At 45.5% G+C, this 16723-nt stretch overlaps 1 protein-coding gene across 3 annotated transcripts in view; it reads right to left on the reverse strand.

Moving 5' to 3' along the window:
* COL18A1 (collagen type XVIII alpha 1 chain) overlaps window positions 1-16723 on the reverse strand; it is a 204718-nt gene that overhangs the window by 87732 nt on the left and 100263 nt on the right. For 2 of the 3 annotated variants that reach the window (XM_066611319.1, XM_066611317.1), the window contains exon 1: window positions 7500-8199. The exons of the other annotated variant lie outside the window; for it this stretch is intronic. In XM_066611319.1, the coding sequence (XP_066467416.1) occupies window positions 7500-8199 (700 nt within the window). Of the gene's footprint in view, window positions 1-7499; window positions 8200-16723 lie in introns of those variants that run through there. 3 annotated transcript variants of the gene reach the window in all.

Here is a 16723-nt window from a genome sequence, read left to right on the forward strand (position 1 = left end):
AACTTCTGGATCCCTAATAAACACGGGAGATAAATAAAATGCAGAGTGCAACTGCATTTCACATTAAGGCACAGATGTAACTCTTAAAAGCATACCAGTATCACAAGTGGCCCCAAGGCACATGAAATTCAATGTACCTTTTCCACTTGATTCAATAAGAGGCGATGTAACTTAGGTTGCTATTGGGGGGGGGGGGGCAATGAATCCTCCCTTACTATTCATTCCCAATCTGAAAGTTAGGAGGAAGTGATGCTGCAATCAGCCCTATGCACAGCTTTAAAGTCTTGTGAAGGGAAGCAGGGAAACATGGCCAAAACATGAGTCTCTATTATGTCAGATTAGTCAGGAATTTGTCTTGAAACATGCTTTTGGACAAAATGCCTTGAAACTCCCACATAAGTATGTCAGTTTTGTGCCAGACAATCTGGACAATATAAAAACTTAGGTCTTCAGATATTTCTTACATCAGACAAAATTATGAATGCTAGATCTACTGCCACTTATTAGCTATAGATAAATGAAGCCTCCATGATCAGTGGCACTATACCCATTATACCCTGCTTGCGAGGAATGTGGCTGGCTATTGCTAGTAACCAAATGTTGGACTAGACTGGGGGTCTCCAAACCTTTTGGCCACAGGGCTGCATCAAATATCTGGCGAAGTGTTGAGAGCTGGAGAAAAAATTTAAATATAAAATTTAAATAAATAAATAAAAGATGGAACTTAGATGAGTGAATAAATGAATGGGATCATTCATTCCACCTCTCTGGCCCTCAGAACACCCTCCAGACACAATCAGAGCACAGTTCTGGTCATGTTCAGTTGAGTGGGCCAGAGGCTTTCAGGGGACAAGAGGTTGGCTGCAGGCTGGACTGAGGCTTGCCACAGGCCGCATCTGGCTCCTGGGCCGGGATTTGGAGACCCCTGGACTAGACAAACCCTACTCTAATCCAGCAAGGCAATTTCTGTATTTTCTTTCCTCCCTACTTTCTCAAATACACTTCAAAGACTGAAGTACACTATTGAAAAATAAACTCAGGATTGCCCTAGCATAATTTCAATTGAAATACTTCCATGTGACAAAGACATTGTTTCATTTGGATGTCAACATACCTACAGACTACAAATGGGCAACTAAAAACAATTCCTATTCAAAAGATAACTTGTTAAATTAAAAAGAAATCACTACGCAAACTTTTCAGTGTCAGTCTGAATTTTGTAAATATCTGGCATTACAAGCACCTTGCAAGAAGGCACTTCAATAAGTGTTAGAATCTCTAGGAAAGTGATGGTTACAAATGACCGTCGCAAGATTGGATTCTGAATTACAGCTGGACCTCAGTATCCAAAGAGGATCCATTCCCAGACCCCCTGTGAATACCAACACCCGCAGATAATGAAATTGGTGGGTCAGCCCTCACAGGACCTCCTGGCTGAGACCAGAAAACTTTTCCAGTTACATCTGGGAAGGAGACCTTCTGAGGCTTGCATGGCCTCCCTGGGCCTTTCCGGTTTCCAGCTGAAACTGGATGTGCCTTTTGGAGGCCTTCCAGAGGCCTTCTGAGGTGCAGGAAGGCATCGTATGGCCGCCCCAACAACTGGAAGTTCATACTGGATTAACCATTACAGCACATGGCCAGAAGGGGGAAAATGGTAGGATCATTATTTGGTAATCTTCATATCTGATCCAGATTTTTTTAACCAAACAAAAGAAATGTTAAATACAGTTAGGTTGGACAGAATATACTTACCAAAGGAAATGAAAACTGGTCAGTGTGATAAACAGGTGCTTTCTGCGCTGCTGTTTTGTGCTTTGTTTGTAAATTAATTGTAAGCTGCCTTGAGCTGCCATAATGAATGTTTTTAGAAATAAAGAAATTTGGCTTTAAGATTTTTGTTATACAGGAAACAAAAATCAAGACCACCTTTTAATCTTTATTATACTGAGAGAGTTTAGTGCAGTGGCATTCAAACTTGAGGCGTCATGACGCCACAGCCTGTGGGTCCTGGCCTCTGCCCCCTTAAGGGGCGGGGGAAGCCAGGAGACAGGGGGAAGGCAGCGGCGTGATCCACAGGATCGCGCAGCTCAGGGGGGCTGCAGGGGCTTGGGTGCACTTGCCCAAGCCTCCTGCAGCCTCCCGGGGGTGGGGGAAGCCCTGCGCAACCTTTGGCAGGGCTCCCAAGGTCAGGGAAAGTGAAAGCGGAGTGATCGCGCCCCGCTCTGCAAAACCGGAAGTGGAGCACGATTGCTCCGCTTTCCCTTCTGACGGGGCTGCAGGGACTGGGGTGGACCCTCCAGTCTCTGCAGCAGACGTCCCTGTGTGTGGGGAGCCATGCATGAGCGCCTGCAGGGCTCCCCAGGTCAGAGATCGCTCCATTCTCCCTTTCCCTGACCTGGGGCTCCCTGCAGGCACTTGCGCAGGGCTCCCCACACACAGCGACGTCTGCTGCAGAGACTGGTGAGTGCATCCCAGTCCCTTCAGCCCCCTGAGCGACGCGATCCTGGGGATCGCGTCGCTGCCTCCCCCTACCCCCAGAAAGACTTACTGCGGGTTTTAAACTCCCAGAGAGTTTGAAAACCGCAGGTTTAGTGTATTGAGAGAGTATGGTGTTAAGTATGATGGAAAAATGCCTCCCACTTCGATCACGTCTTTATAGCAGTGGTTCCCAGCCTTGGGGGTCAAGACCCCCTCCTACAGGGCAACCGGAAACACTGCATTCTCCCTTAAGGAGAGTGGCGATTCGGTGGTGACAGCTGTGATGGTAGCAATGGCAGTTCCAGGTTTGCGCCACTGCCACCACCACCAAAGTAAAAACAAACGGGGTGTTTCAAATTTAGCTGGCAGCAGCAACTGGAGACACCACAAAACCTGAGTTCCTGCCACCACCACTGGGTAAGTCCCCAAAACCAGTTTTTTACTTCAGCAGCACGAACTTGGAAGTGCCGCTACAGCCATCACAGCTGTCACTGCTAGATCGCCACCCACCAGCATTTCCCTGCAAGGACTTAGTGGCTCCCTTGCCTTTGGGAAAAGGTTGGGAACCACTGGTCTATCGCATAAGAACATAAGAACAGCCCCACTGGATCAGGCCGTAGGCCCATCTAGTCCAGCTTCCTGTATCTCACAGCGGCCCACCAAATGCCCCAGGGAGCGCACCAGATAACAAGAGACCTCATCCTGGTGCCCTCCCTTGCATCTGGCATTCTGACATACCCCATTTCTAAAATCAGGAGGTTGCCTACACACATCATGGCTTGTAACCCGTAATGGATTTTTCCTCCAGAAACTTGTCCAATCCCCTTTTAAAGGCGACCAGGCCAGATGCCCTCACCACATCCTGTGGCAAGGAGTTCCACAGACCAACCACACGCTGAGTAAAGAAATATTTTCTTTTGTCTGTTCTAACTCTCCCAACACTCAATTTTAGTGGATGTCCCCTGGTTCTGGTGTTATGTGAGAGTATAAAGAGCATCTCTCTATCCACTCTGTCCATCCCTTGTATAATTTTGTATGTCTCAATCATGTCTCCCCTCAGGCGTCTCTTTTCTAGGCTGAAGAGGCCCAAACGCCATAGCCTTTCCTCATAAGGAAGGTGCCCCAGCCCCGTAATCATCTTAGTCGCTCTCTTTTGCACCTTTTCCATTTCCACTATGTCTTTTTTGAGATGCGGCGACCAGAACTTGCATCTTGCAGATCTTGCATGCATCTGCTAATTCATTTCTGTCATCACAAAGCCTTTCTCCTCATCCTCTTACAAGTTGGTCTTACAAGTTGTCCTCTTACAAGTTACCAGCTCCAAATGACTTCTCAGATATCTAAATAAAAGATTATGTATATTTTGTGTATAAGCACCACTTGGGCATAGAACTGAGCTTGGGTAAACACAAGAACATCTCAGATTCCTGTCCTTCTCTCAAAGCAAGCAAGTTCCTAGTCCTTTATGACTGCAAAGACTGGGATATTTAATTTGTTACATTTATATCTTCATTCTTTCAAGTTTGGCCATACAAAATCCCTGTAAAGCAGGTTTGGCTGAGTTATATTAAGCTTTATAGGCAAGACTCAGATTTCCAAATCAATCCCACCACTCCTGTCTTGAATGTAAATGGGTACAGCCTGGGGAACTCTCAAAAGGTATGTGTGGCAGGGGTGGGGTGAAGCTGACTATAATTTCCAGTGATTAAGCAGCAGGAAGGCACATGATGCAGCAACTTTGCTGATGCTCAGCAGGTCTAGGGCCAGTCAGTACTTGGATGGGAGACCACCTAGTAGACCCACTCTGTAAGGTACTGAAGAAAGGTATAATTAATAATTCTCTCCCCATGATAAGCACAGTCAAGTTTGCATCACTTGATGCTGGATTCAGCTTTTCTTGTAATGAAATGTAAGTTACTTTTTCTCCAATACTGGAATAAAGAGGAGGAGGAAGAGAAGGGGAAGGAAAGAAAATCAGTATACCATACACACAGTCACTGTCCCCCGTCCCCCGTCCCCCCGGGTGAAAAAAGAAAGAAAAAGAGAATGATAAGGAAATAAGATTTATAAGAATTGCCATGCTACCTCTCTGGTGTGATGTCTTTCAGTAGATAATACAAAAGTTGTGATGATAGTGTCCATCACTGATGTTGTCCCTAGCATCAGGTAATTAAAATCAGGACAAGATATTCAAGGAGTTCAAGGTCACTGCTCATAGGGTACACACATGTCCCACTTTTAGCAGGTCTTGTCTCAATAACTTGCAAACTTTTTTCACCAGAGGTGACAATGGTACAATAAAATTATTACATTCATCATGAGAAATGACATTTCTTTCCAGCCACTTTTAACCGTCTCAAAAATTATTGTTTCTAGCCAGAGATAAGTACTTCTGAACATGGAAGATTTATGTCTAACTATTGTTCCTAATAGCCATTGACAGAACTTTCTGACATGAATCTGTCTAATCCTCTTTAAAGGCACATATGCCAACAACAATTATAACACCCTGCTGTAATATATTCCATATCCTGATTAATTATGTGCTGCATTATGTACTTCTTTTGAATCTACTGCCAAGCAATTTCACTGGATGTTCCCCAAATTCTAGAATTCAAAAAGAGAACAGATAATTTCCACACCAGAAGAAATCTCAGATAACAGAGACACCAAGAAATATTCAAGTCTTGCAGAAACATGCTTTCTAGGCTGTTTGCAGAGAGGGCACAATGGGAAATTCCAAGATATGAAAAACGTGGAGACTCCTAATGCCAGTTGAACAGGCAAAGAAATACTGGGAGAGATACTGGTCTACAAGGTTGGGAACGACATAGAAAAGGAGAACAGAGCTTTCACATAGGTTTTAGGATGTCTGGATTGAAAAGCATTCGCTTATGTAGCAGAGATAAACAAAAGGAAAAGATCGCATAGCTCCAATTGTAAAAATGCTGACTGTGTAGACCAGGGGTGCCCAAGCCCCAGCCCTGGGGGCACTTGCGGCCCTCGAGGACTCCCAATCTGGCCCTCAGGGAGCCCCCAGTCTCCAATAAACCTCTGGTCCTCCAGAGACTTGCTGGAGCCTGTGCTGGTTTCATATAACTGCTCTCAGCGTGACAGCCAACTGTTTGACCTCTTGCGTGAGCTGTGGAGGTGGAGGGAGAAAGCTCCCTCCACCTGCTGTTGCTTGCTGTTTCACATCTGTGATGCAGCAGTGGCAGCAAAGGAAAGGCTAGCCTTGCTTTGTGCAAAGCCTTTTATAGGCCTTGAGCTATTGCAAGGCCTTCACTCATTCATATAAGTTCCATCTCTAATATATACATTTATGTAAATTTATTCAAATTTGAAATGTAAATTAATTCTTTTTTTCCCGGCCCCCGACACAGTGTCAGAGAGATGATGTGGCCCTCTTGCCAAAAACAAAAAGTTTGGACACTCCTGGTGTAGACAGTAACATGTAACTTTCATGTCACACTGAAAACTGGATTCACTTGTGATAAAACATTGCAAATTTGTAAAATCTGTTGAATTCAATCATTCGCTCATACACACATACGCCTTTAAAAAAAAGCCCTTAGCTATTTGATCCTGACTGGCATGATTTCCCTATAACAATTCTCCTAAACCGTTAATATTCAGTACTCCCAAGTGATGAAACCACATCTAATAAAAGTGTGATGACTGACAGTGAGTGAAGCTCCTCTCCTCCAATGCCTTGGGTGTGGCTTTACCTCTAGCCTATGGACCCAGGCAGACAGACTATAATACTGTGTGGTAGAAGCAGGCAGGAATTCCAGGCCCATGGTTCCTTCTGTTCTTGCCCAGTGGTCCTCAATACCTCCCCACTGATTTCCTCTATCACTAAAGGTATCCATTGGCCACTCAAGCTGCAAAATATGGCTATCAGGATGATGCTATGCATCTGGACCATGAAGAATGCAGGTTATCACATGACTAGAGAGAAAAGACTGCTTCTTTCATGCCCTTTTCCCTCTTTCCTGAAAGTTGTAGAATGGCATTTGTGTTATGGTTTGATAACAATGGTTTGAAATATCACAATCTGTCACAGAACGAGCTTACCTGGTGGTAGACAAAGAGAAAAAGAGATGGTAAGAGTTATTGGCCCTACACATTACCTGTTGAAACATTAACAAATACACATGAATATACACCATCCTCCGCTGGGAGAGAGTCACATGGTATCGGAAGGTGCCCCTCTTTCAAATGAATCCAACATAGATCTTTCAGAGCCTCACAAAATCCCCGGCATGGTGGTGGTGTTATTGGAAGAGAAGCGTTACACCCAGGTACCAGTAGCAAGCAAAAAAACCACTCCAAGTAGCGGTGACACCGAGATTTAAGAAGCCCCTCCCACTCATGCAAAGCAGCCCAAATTTCCTCCTCACTGCCATGATGCAAATAATTCGGCACTCGAAAATGCTGCATGCCCAGGTTGTTGCAATAAGCCAGCTTGGTTGGCAAGGGCAAACAGTGGCCAGCTGTTGGAGTCAATCCAGGAAAGAAGGAAGGAAGCCCTGTACTACTATTGCTAAAATGTTGCATAGTGTAGGTTAGTAGAAACTCAAGAGACTCAGAGTTATTGGCGGGGGGGAAATCCATAAAATTAGTTGCATTTGAATTAGAAACAGAATCACTAGAGTAATTCTTATTTGCATCAGCTATCCCAGAATGCTTAGCGAAAGGATGCTTTTTAAGGCTGAGATGGGTTCTATTGCCATAGGAAACTGAGTGGCTTGAATTTTTAACATAATGAGATAGCCAGTTGTCTAAAGCACCCACCACCTTGGATCGTATTCCAACATGCACGCTGCTATTAGCCTGAGGTTCCTGCAACTCCAGATCATTTTCACTGGATAAAATTCCTCCTTTTGCTGAGAAAGCTCCCCAGTCGGCCCTCCTTTCTGGGGTGGCAGCACCTTCTTGCCCTGCAACTGTGGATTCTTGAAAAGCCAACAGGTCGCCGCTGCCACGATCATCTGATGAAAATGAGAAAGAAGCACTACCTGGGAGTGGAGTCTCGGGCTTCCTTAAGAGGACTTTAGTCTTGTTCCACAGGAGAGCAGGCTGTGTAGCCACTGATGGGACAAGTTCTGGCTGCACAGTCTGTAGCAAGCTCTGCACATCACTTGTGGCATTTGCAGTAACATTCTGGGTGTTCACGGGCTGCCCGTATTGCAGCAAGGGCTTCACATCACCTGTGAAGTCGACAGTAGTGTTCTGGGTGCTCACTGGATCAGTAACAGGGACGGGTGACGCTTTCACAGAGTCAGCTGTTGCCGGTGCCTCGGTTCCCTCTGTCTCTTCAGTTGTCTTTTCATCCCACAGCTGAACCAAATTCCTGATTCCTTCCGCCACGTTCAGTATCTCAGCCCCAACTCCAGCAATATTCCCATCTCTGCCTTTAAGTTCAGGCAGTGGTGTAGCTGTAGGGATGGTCATGTCCTCAGTAAGGTCTGGCCTCTTGAGGGTGAATATATTCCACACTCTTCCTTTTTCCTGTGTAGTGCTTTCAGGGGAGATGCTCGGGGTGGTAGCTTCAGGCGTGGCAAGTTGCTGTGTCGTCTGCTCCTCATGACTGGCAGCCTCCGTAGCAGAGACCGTTGTTTTCTCTGAACTGCCCCAGAGCCAGCCCCAGCCCTGTGCGTTTGTTGAGCAACAGGTCAGCAACAGCAGGAGCCCAATGCAGAGCTCAGTCCGAGCCATTAAAAGTGTTGCCCTGGGGGGAGATGTGCTGTGCAGCATGAGCAGCGAATGGAAGAATTCACATGGAGCTGTCCTCTGGAGCTCTCAAATTAGGAAGCATGCAGCTCTCTTTCGAGCAGATATGAAACTAGCGGAGGTGTGGCTAACAAAGCCCTCCCCTCCAGCAGCCTGCTTTCCATTAAGTCAAAAAGTTACTGCACAGACCGTAATGCTCTCAGCTGCAAAAGAGGTGGGCTTTTTCATCCAAGGCAAAAAGCATGCAGGTAAGACAGCCCCTGGAAGCCAAAGATCCTGCAGGACAGCTCCACAATGTAAGCATTTTGCTGTTTTTCCACCAAAGCTCACAAAATATTTGAGCATGTTAAACTCCTCCCTGCCCTAAACAGATACTCAAAAGCAAGCAATGAGTTTTTCCCCTTCCTCCCTGTTTATAACTAATTTCCTTTACTTCAATCATTAACACCAATAATGAGAGACAGGGCAAACTCTCTTCTTTAAAGAAAATGTGCAGGGAAAGGAAGAGGAAAATTGCAGGTAATATATTCCAGTTCACATACCAGTAACAGAAAAGATTCAGCATTAACTAGTTCATGCTAGTTAAACAGTTTACAGCTTTCTTTTAAGCCCAATTTATTTTACAGGCTGCAAAATACTTGTTTCAATTTCTGAAACTAACAGCACAATCATATGCATGGCTACTGAGAAGTAAGTCTCCTTAAGGGCAATGGGGCTCACTGCTAGGAAAGCATACACAGGATTGCAGCCTTAGAAGTCTAAAAAACGGTTATGGTTGGTTAGACCTGGGGTCGGCAACCTGTGTTTTTGGAGCCGCACGCGGCTCTTTCAGCCTTCTGGTGCAGCTCCCAAGAGGGGCTGGAAGCAGGGCGCCTTCCCTGCCGCCGCCCAGCCAGCCCAGCCCCGAGGGCGCCTCTCTCCGGCGCGATGTGCTGCGGGCGCTGTCTGCTGGTGAGTGCGGGGCGCCACCCTCGCCCACAGCAGCTCCTTCCTAGGCAGGCAGAGGCAGCGGCGCTCTCCCGGACCTGCTCTCCGCGCCCCACTGCGAGCAGGTGCCCCGCAGGCGCCGCACAGCGAGCAGATGCGGGAGACAGCCGGGCACCTCTTCCCTGCGCCCTTCCTTCCTTCGCGCTGCAGTGGGCCGCTGGTGGCGGGCGCAGGGGGCGCTTCGCAGGGACCCCCGTGGCCAGGCTGAGGGAGGGCACTGCCAAGCGTCATCGCCCCTCCTTGGTGAGAGCCCGTGCAGTCGCGTTCCCCCCCCATTGACATGTGTGATGGCAGCAGCAGCAGAATCACTACCGCGAAGGGAGGAGGGATGTCGGTGGCTGGCTCGGAAATGTGCTATTCAGCATTGCTCTCTCGGTAGAGATGTGCAGAGCCGGGAAGAGGGGTGGTGGTGGAAGACTGAAGAGGGCTCTGTTAGGATCCTGCGTGAAAAGATGAGGGGGAGCGAGGGAGGGAGGGGAGGTTGATGCAAACGTGGGGCATTTTCTGGGCACACAGAGCCTCCCACCGGAGACCTTATGCTTAAGGATCAAACTTGGGGAGTGTGTGTTCGGGGGGGGGGGGAGGATGGCGTGGGTGTACACACTGCGAATGTGGACACGTGTGTACATGATTGGCATGATGTGCTTATGATGCCTGGGAAGGGAGAAAGAGGATCCCACAGAATCTGGTCAAGGGGGGACTGGGGAAGAGGAAGGAAGGGGGAAGAGGCTATAAAAACTTCTGCATCCATCCTAGCAGTCTCTCTCTTCCCCCCCCCATTCTATTAAAGTAGGGATATATGAGAGAGAGAGAGAGAGAGAGAGAGAGAGAGAGACTGTTTGCAAATTGTTGTGGCCAGGAAGAAGAGAGAAATCCCCCCCCCCTTGACCAGGCGTCTGAAAACACAGGACAAGAATGTATGACAAAACTAACTAAAAGCTACAAGTGGGGGCTACATTATAAAAATGGGGCCTATAAGAGCATAAAGGTAAAAAAAAAACTATATATGCAGTGTTATCTTCATTTTAGATGTCAAAAGGGTTTTGTGGCTCCCAAGGTTTTATTTTCTCTGGAAAACAGGTCCAAATGGCTCTTTGAATGTTTAAGGTTGCCGACCCCTGGGTTAGACCATGCCTATAATTCTGAAGGCTGAAGACCTATCAGGGTTTTCCCCATCCCACCCACTGCCAGTTCATCCCATTCCCTGCCAATGTGGGTAAGCAACAGCACATTTATTAGGCTCTGGCAAAGAGGGAGGGTTTCATTTGCACTTCCTTTCAGGGAAGGAAGAATGGCACTAAGTCAAGTGTGCAACAAGGCAAGATCTGTAATTAAAATTCCTGTTTTGTTTTGTTTCATTACAAAGAAATGCAATTCTTGGGGGCACTTATTCAAACTACTCCATGGCATGCAGGAGTGGAGATTTATGCTTTTAACGTGCTATTTTCCTGGTCTGAATTGCTCCCCTGAAGCTACTACCAGCACTGCAGGGCAAAAGACATTTTTTGGAGTCACACAGGATCCAATTCAATCATGGATCTCCCATTATCAAATCGAGTGTGGTCCTAAACTTGCAATCTTACGCACACTTAACCCATTTTTGCCCCGCTCACAGCTGTACACATTTGGTCCCTGTTGCATATATGCAACGTTGGGCATACACACTATGGCTTAACTTGAGAATGCCACACTGAACTCAGTGGCATTTATTTCCAATTAAAGAAATACAATCAGACTTGCCAAAAGAGAGAGAGAGAGAGAGAGAGAGAGAGAGAGAGTAGGTGAGATGTCCATCTCACATCCAAGTTTGTGTAGGGCTATTTGAAATTGGTACGGGAATGGAAACTGTCCAGACAAGTAGTTTAATGTACTGTGCAATGCTAATTTGCCCAGGGAATCCAGCCCATGCTTCCCAATCTTTGGCATCCCACAATGCCCCCACGCACTGTAAATGCAGCCTGCAACTCCTAGAAGTGACTGGTGATGACATCATCATTAGTTACTTCTGGGTTCAGAGACTGTGTGGGATACTACAAGAGGGAATAAGAGGCTCAGGTGGTAGACGGGCCTTTACCAGTGCAAAAACCATGTGAAAAAGCTCAGCCCACTGGACTGAGCCTCCCATTGCTGCTTGAAGCATCCCACATATTCTCACTGCCGGCCAGCCAGCAGTCTGAGACATTCCAGGGAGTGCCTCGCAACACCCCTAGGACATCACAATGCACAATTTGGGGACCCCTGGTCTGGCCTATGGGATGCTGACAAAACACTCAAGATGTCCATTTTGCCTGTTATGTTTCAACAGGACCTGCTCCTCAGGCACAGGCACTTCTGGAAGTAGCTGGGGGAAAAACCTAGTGTGGTTGCTAAGTCCCTGCACTTTCATCTTTCCTGCTGACTAGCAATGTGATGCCTAGAAGCAAACAATGCTGGGGAGGGAGATATTTATTGTTCCCATTTCTCACTCAGACCATTCCAAGTATCTGGACAGATAATAAGCTGAAAAGCCCAAGACATTTAAAACAAACAAACCCCCCCCCCCCAAAAAAAAAGACGAGTGAAGCTGGAATTGTTAGCAACTTGTCTAAACATAACATGCCCTGCCCAAATCCAGTCCTAGGCAGGTGCAGTATGGGGTTGTTTCAATTTTTCCTAGGGCATCAACATGCACCAGCTCCCTTCAGCTACAGTGTGCGTACGTCCTCCCAAGCTTCTTTCAAGCTGCAATTATGAAGGTAATTTTTTCCTACAAAATATTAAACATGACATCCAACATAATCCACTGGAACCATCTCCTGCCCAGGTTTCAGTTTTAAAGATAGTGGATATCAAGCCATTTAACACATCAGAGATGAGGCATCTCCTTTCTATAGCTCTTAGGTTTATTTGCATCGCCTGCTGGTATTAAGGGTATATCAGAAAGTTTGCAAAGGTTGGTCTGCAAGGTTAAATAGATTAACTAGAAATATTAATAATAACAACAATAACAACAACAACAACTAGGTATTTATATACCGTCTTTCTGGTCATCGGATTACTCCTCTGACTTTATTCAAGGCGGTTTACATAGACAGGCGTTTCTAAATCCCTCAAGGGGATTTTTACAAACATAGAGGTTCTCTCTTTCAAGAACCAACAACATTTCAGAATGGATCTTCCTGGTTTGGTCTCACTTCTGGCCTCCAGTTCTCCCACGCAGGCTGACAAGCAGCTCCATCTCTCACAAGGAGGGCAGCCAAGACGCTTCTTGCTCACACCAAGAGCAGGTGGAATCACTCAGCTCGGCTTCTCAGCTGCTTCAAGGTCTCACCATTCTCAGCTGTTCAGGGAGCTGCCAGTGTCCTCAAACTGGCGACCTTCTGATGTTATCTTCGGGCTAACGGAGGCTCTACCTTCTAGACCAGACCTCCTGCCCAGTTGGTTGGACCTCCTGCCCATATTTTAGTTGGTTAAAATATTAAGTTTTAAATTGTTGAATTGACAAACAAATAATTGGAAGTAAGAAAGACACTGGGACTCAAGTGAAATCCTGACTAATGACAACACTCTGAGAAGGTTCACAGAAACAGAACTGCTGTTGCTACACATCTAACAGCAGAAAGTTATGGCACCAGACATACCTCACATGGAAGGCTACTGCATATACTGCATCCTAAGTTTAGTAAGTCCATGATTAAGTCCACTGGGTTCAAAGGAATTTGGTCACAACTAACTAAACTTGGGCTACAACCCCATATCTTGGGGACCATAACTGAAAGGATCATTTTTCAAGTGCCCACTTACCATACACTCAACAATGAGTGGACAGAAAAAAATGCCTCTAAAGAAGAATGAAGTTTTCAGACTCATATGTGAGGGAAGGAGGGCTTTGTTTGTGTTTAAATATTCTGTTCCCAAACCATCCAGGGTTTGAAAAATCAAACATAGTAATATGAATTGAGCTTGGAAGTAAATGAGTTACCAGTGAAAGGGTTAAAGGAGATCTCCAATCTCCAACATCAATCAGAACCTTGGCATATACTTTCTGGACCATCTGAAGCTTCCAGGCTGTCTTCAAGGGCAGCCCCAAATTCAACATTACAGTAATCTAGCCTCAAGGAAACAAGTATGAGTGATCAAGGCCAGGCCCAGTTTCACCAGAAAAGGGTGTAGTTGCCCTATAAAATGACATTGGAAAGGCACTTCTGGCCACTTCTACTGGCTAAGAATCAGGGCACAATTCAAGAGCATTCCTAAACAGCAAAGCTGCTATTTCAGGGAGAATGCAACCACATCCAGAACAGACACAACACGGATTACTCGAACCCCCAACAAACGGTATCTCCATTCTATCTGAATTAAGCTTCCATTTGCTTAATTAATATCATCCAATCCCAAACTGCTATCAGACACAAGTTTAGTATGTGCACTATACATTCATTAATATATGCATATTCCACAGAATGGTGTGGTAGGAGGGAACTCAGTGGGACTTAATTTCAAAGAAAATATGCATAGGATTGGGCTGCTAGTCAAATTAGATCATTCTTGTGTTATTATGCTGGTGTCAGAATAAGCCAACTTAAATAAACCTATCATTGTTCATCTAGTGTCTCAAAGGCTTGGCACAGGTACCATAATTTAAAGCACCACCTGCACTGAAGCAGCTCTTCATTTTAGAAAACACCATCCTGTTCCACTAAAACAGAAACTGCCTCTCTTGTTCTTTCCCTCTTCCTTTCTCAGGCTGCACCAATCTTTTTTCCCAAAATAACTTTTGCAGCCATACCACGCGGAGTATTCATGCATGCACTGCTTTATGTGATTTATTCCAAATGCAGAATTTGTGTTCTTACTAGATAATTTGGGGAGTTTAACACAGATATTTGGCATCGCTAAACTACTGCTGTTTATAGATGTTCCAACCATGTAGAACAAACACGCAGGACACTCCCCCCCCTCACAAAACCTTGCCTTAGAATCATCTTTTTGGGTTAAGTTCCAAAATAAATCCCACACTCATTAACTCATTTTTCCACTACTCTGTAAATATAGAGTCAGATGTAACTTTTGCAATCTCCTGTAGTTCAGAGAATTTGCCCAATAATTTCCAGAATATTCAGGAGATAAACTTCAAACTGAACATATTGCCCTGGTTTTCTAATTTATTTGTACTTGAATGATCCCAAAATAAATTTTTAAAAAAATTATTTGTTGTTGTTCAGAGGAAGAGCTGCTGTTTATTCCAGCTGTACATCCTTTAGGGCCCAATCCTATCCATCATTCCAGCATTAATGCAGCTATGCCAATGGGCCATGTGCTGCATCCTGTGGTGGTGGTGGTGGGGAAGTCACAGAGGCCTCTTCAAGGTAAGGAAACATTTGTTCCCTTACCTTGGGGCTGCATTGCGGCTGCACTGGTGCTGGAAAGTTGGGTCGCTTTGGACCTTCAATCTGCTACAGGCCTCTGAATTTAATAAACCCATTCTCTATACATCTCAAAAGTTTATGACTGCTGGACTGTCCATATTCAAAATACACATTGCTGAGCAAGAAGACATGTATCACTATTAAGGCTGGAGACAGACGATAGCCTGAAAAGGGGATACCTTTTTGTGTCATTTAAACTCATCCCACTTTTGCTCTAGGTGAATTGCTTTTGGACACTGTAGATTCAAAAACCTACAAAAGCTATTTGACTAGAGGCAAAAAGTGAGGCAAAAGAAATATTTGAACATATTATAGGAAATGACGTATCTTTCAAACTATTTTCAACTCTCTGAAGAACTATTGTCTGTCTCCAGACACAGTTTTGTATAACTGAAAGCCAAAACACAGGAGATTAACTAAATTCCTCTTACCAGAACAGAGCAGAACACACACATCAACATATGAAGCTGCCCTACAATGTGTCAGATCCCACTGATAGTAGCTCTCCAGGATTTCAAGTAAGAGATTTTCCCAGTTCTATCTGGAGTTGTTAGGGACTGAATCTGAGACCTTCTCTATATACCCTATCACTGAGCTATGGGCACAGTAATGAACAACTCTGCCAGTACATAAATGGTCAGTTAAAAATCAATCACCCATCTATGCCTAATTGCTTTTATAGAAAACAAATGATGAAAAATCCTCTCATTGCATCAGATTATGTGGTTTCGCCTATCCAAACACAGCCTGGGAGAACAAGCAGTCAAGAAACAATAATTACAGGCGTGCCCCAGTATCTACAGGGGTTCCGGAATCCCCCGTGGTTAAGTGAAACTGCAGATAACCAAGGACAACCACCCCACCCGCAGGGTCACCCCCAGAGGATCTTCTGAGGCCCACAGAGGTTACACACAACCCACGACAGCTGCTGCAGGCCTCAGAATGACAGAGGCCCGCAGTGGCCACAGGTGGTTTCACGCAGCCTCTGTGGGCCTCAGAAGACCCCCTGGAGGCAAAGGGAGCCCTGCTCCACAACCCCCACGGAGGCGCATGGGGGAGCCCACGGACCTGAACCACAGATACCTGAAACTGCAGATGTGGAATCCGTGGATACTGGGCTCCCCCTGTAATTGTGAATCTTTCTGCAGCATTCCTCTAACACAGGAAAAGAGTTACTCAATTAAGCATTCACTTTGATACCAATACATGCATAGAAGGAGCAGACCACCATCATGCCTGCTGGTCCTATCCTGATGAATACGTTTAAAAGGGACACAGTTGAGCAGGCTGGGAAACATATTTGAACTTGCACAGCTTTCCATATACGTGAATGTAGTATCTTGGTAGATGGAGAGTCCCTGACTCTACGCACAGGAGTCTACAGCAATACATGCATAGGCTCCATGGAAATAGAATCAATGAATGCATGAAGACTGGGGACAGGAACAATGGCAGCTGCCTTGATCAGCACCCTCCACAAGTTTGTTTGTGCCTGTACACATACTTAAATACAAGCCAAAAATTCTACAACTCTAACATGTACAGGTGCCCAAAATGCAAGACTAGAGATGTTAAGTGCCAGTCGTTAAAGGGACAGACCTCTTGAACAAAATGGTGAATAAAACAAGACTAAACTTGTTCTGCATCTTGGCTTTGCTGTCAGTCTACTGCCTATCATCCCATCACCCACTTTGCCACCAGCAGAACGGAGAAATTTCACATTTAGTATTTCAGCAGCATTTTAAAACAAAGTGGCTTCTGTTTCTTATCTGTACAACATGCCCATTATGTATTGGAAGGGATGTTCCTATAATGAGTCAGCTAATTCTGCCTACTTTTCACAGTCATGAATAGCTATGGAAGACTGGGGTGGAGGGGGGGTGACTGAGTCGCTCTTGTATCTGCATTTCTCTTTTGCAGACCATTCTGCTTGACAAATGATCAAATCTTGTTTTTTCAGTGTTTGTCTCCAAGACAGTGTGGGTCTGTTGAGCTGGCCCATGTCCTAGTGGCAAGGCTGTCATTTGCTTACTCTTTAACAGTTCAAGTCCAAATTTTCTAGAGCGGTGGTTCCCAAACTCCTACAGCTGGGAATTACTAAAGTGCTTGCGGGG

The sequence above is a fragment of the Tiliqua scincoides genome, chromosome 1 (genome assembly GCF_035046505.1).
Source record: "Tiliqua scincoides isolate rTilSci1 chromosome 1, rTilSci1.hap2, whole genome shotgun sequence".
Lineage (NCBI taxonomy): Eukaryota > Metazoa > Chordata > Lepidosauria > Squamata > Scincidae > Tiliqua > Tiliqua scincoides.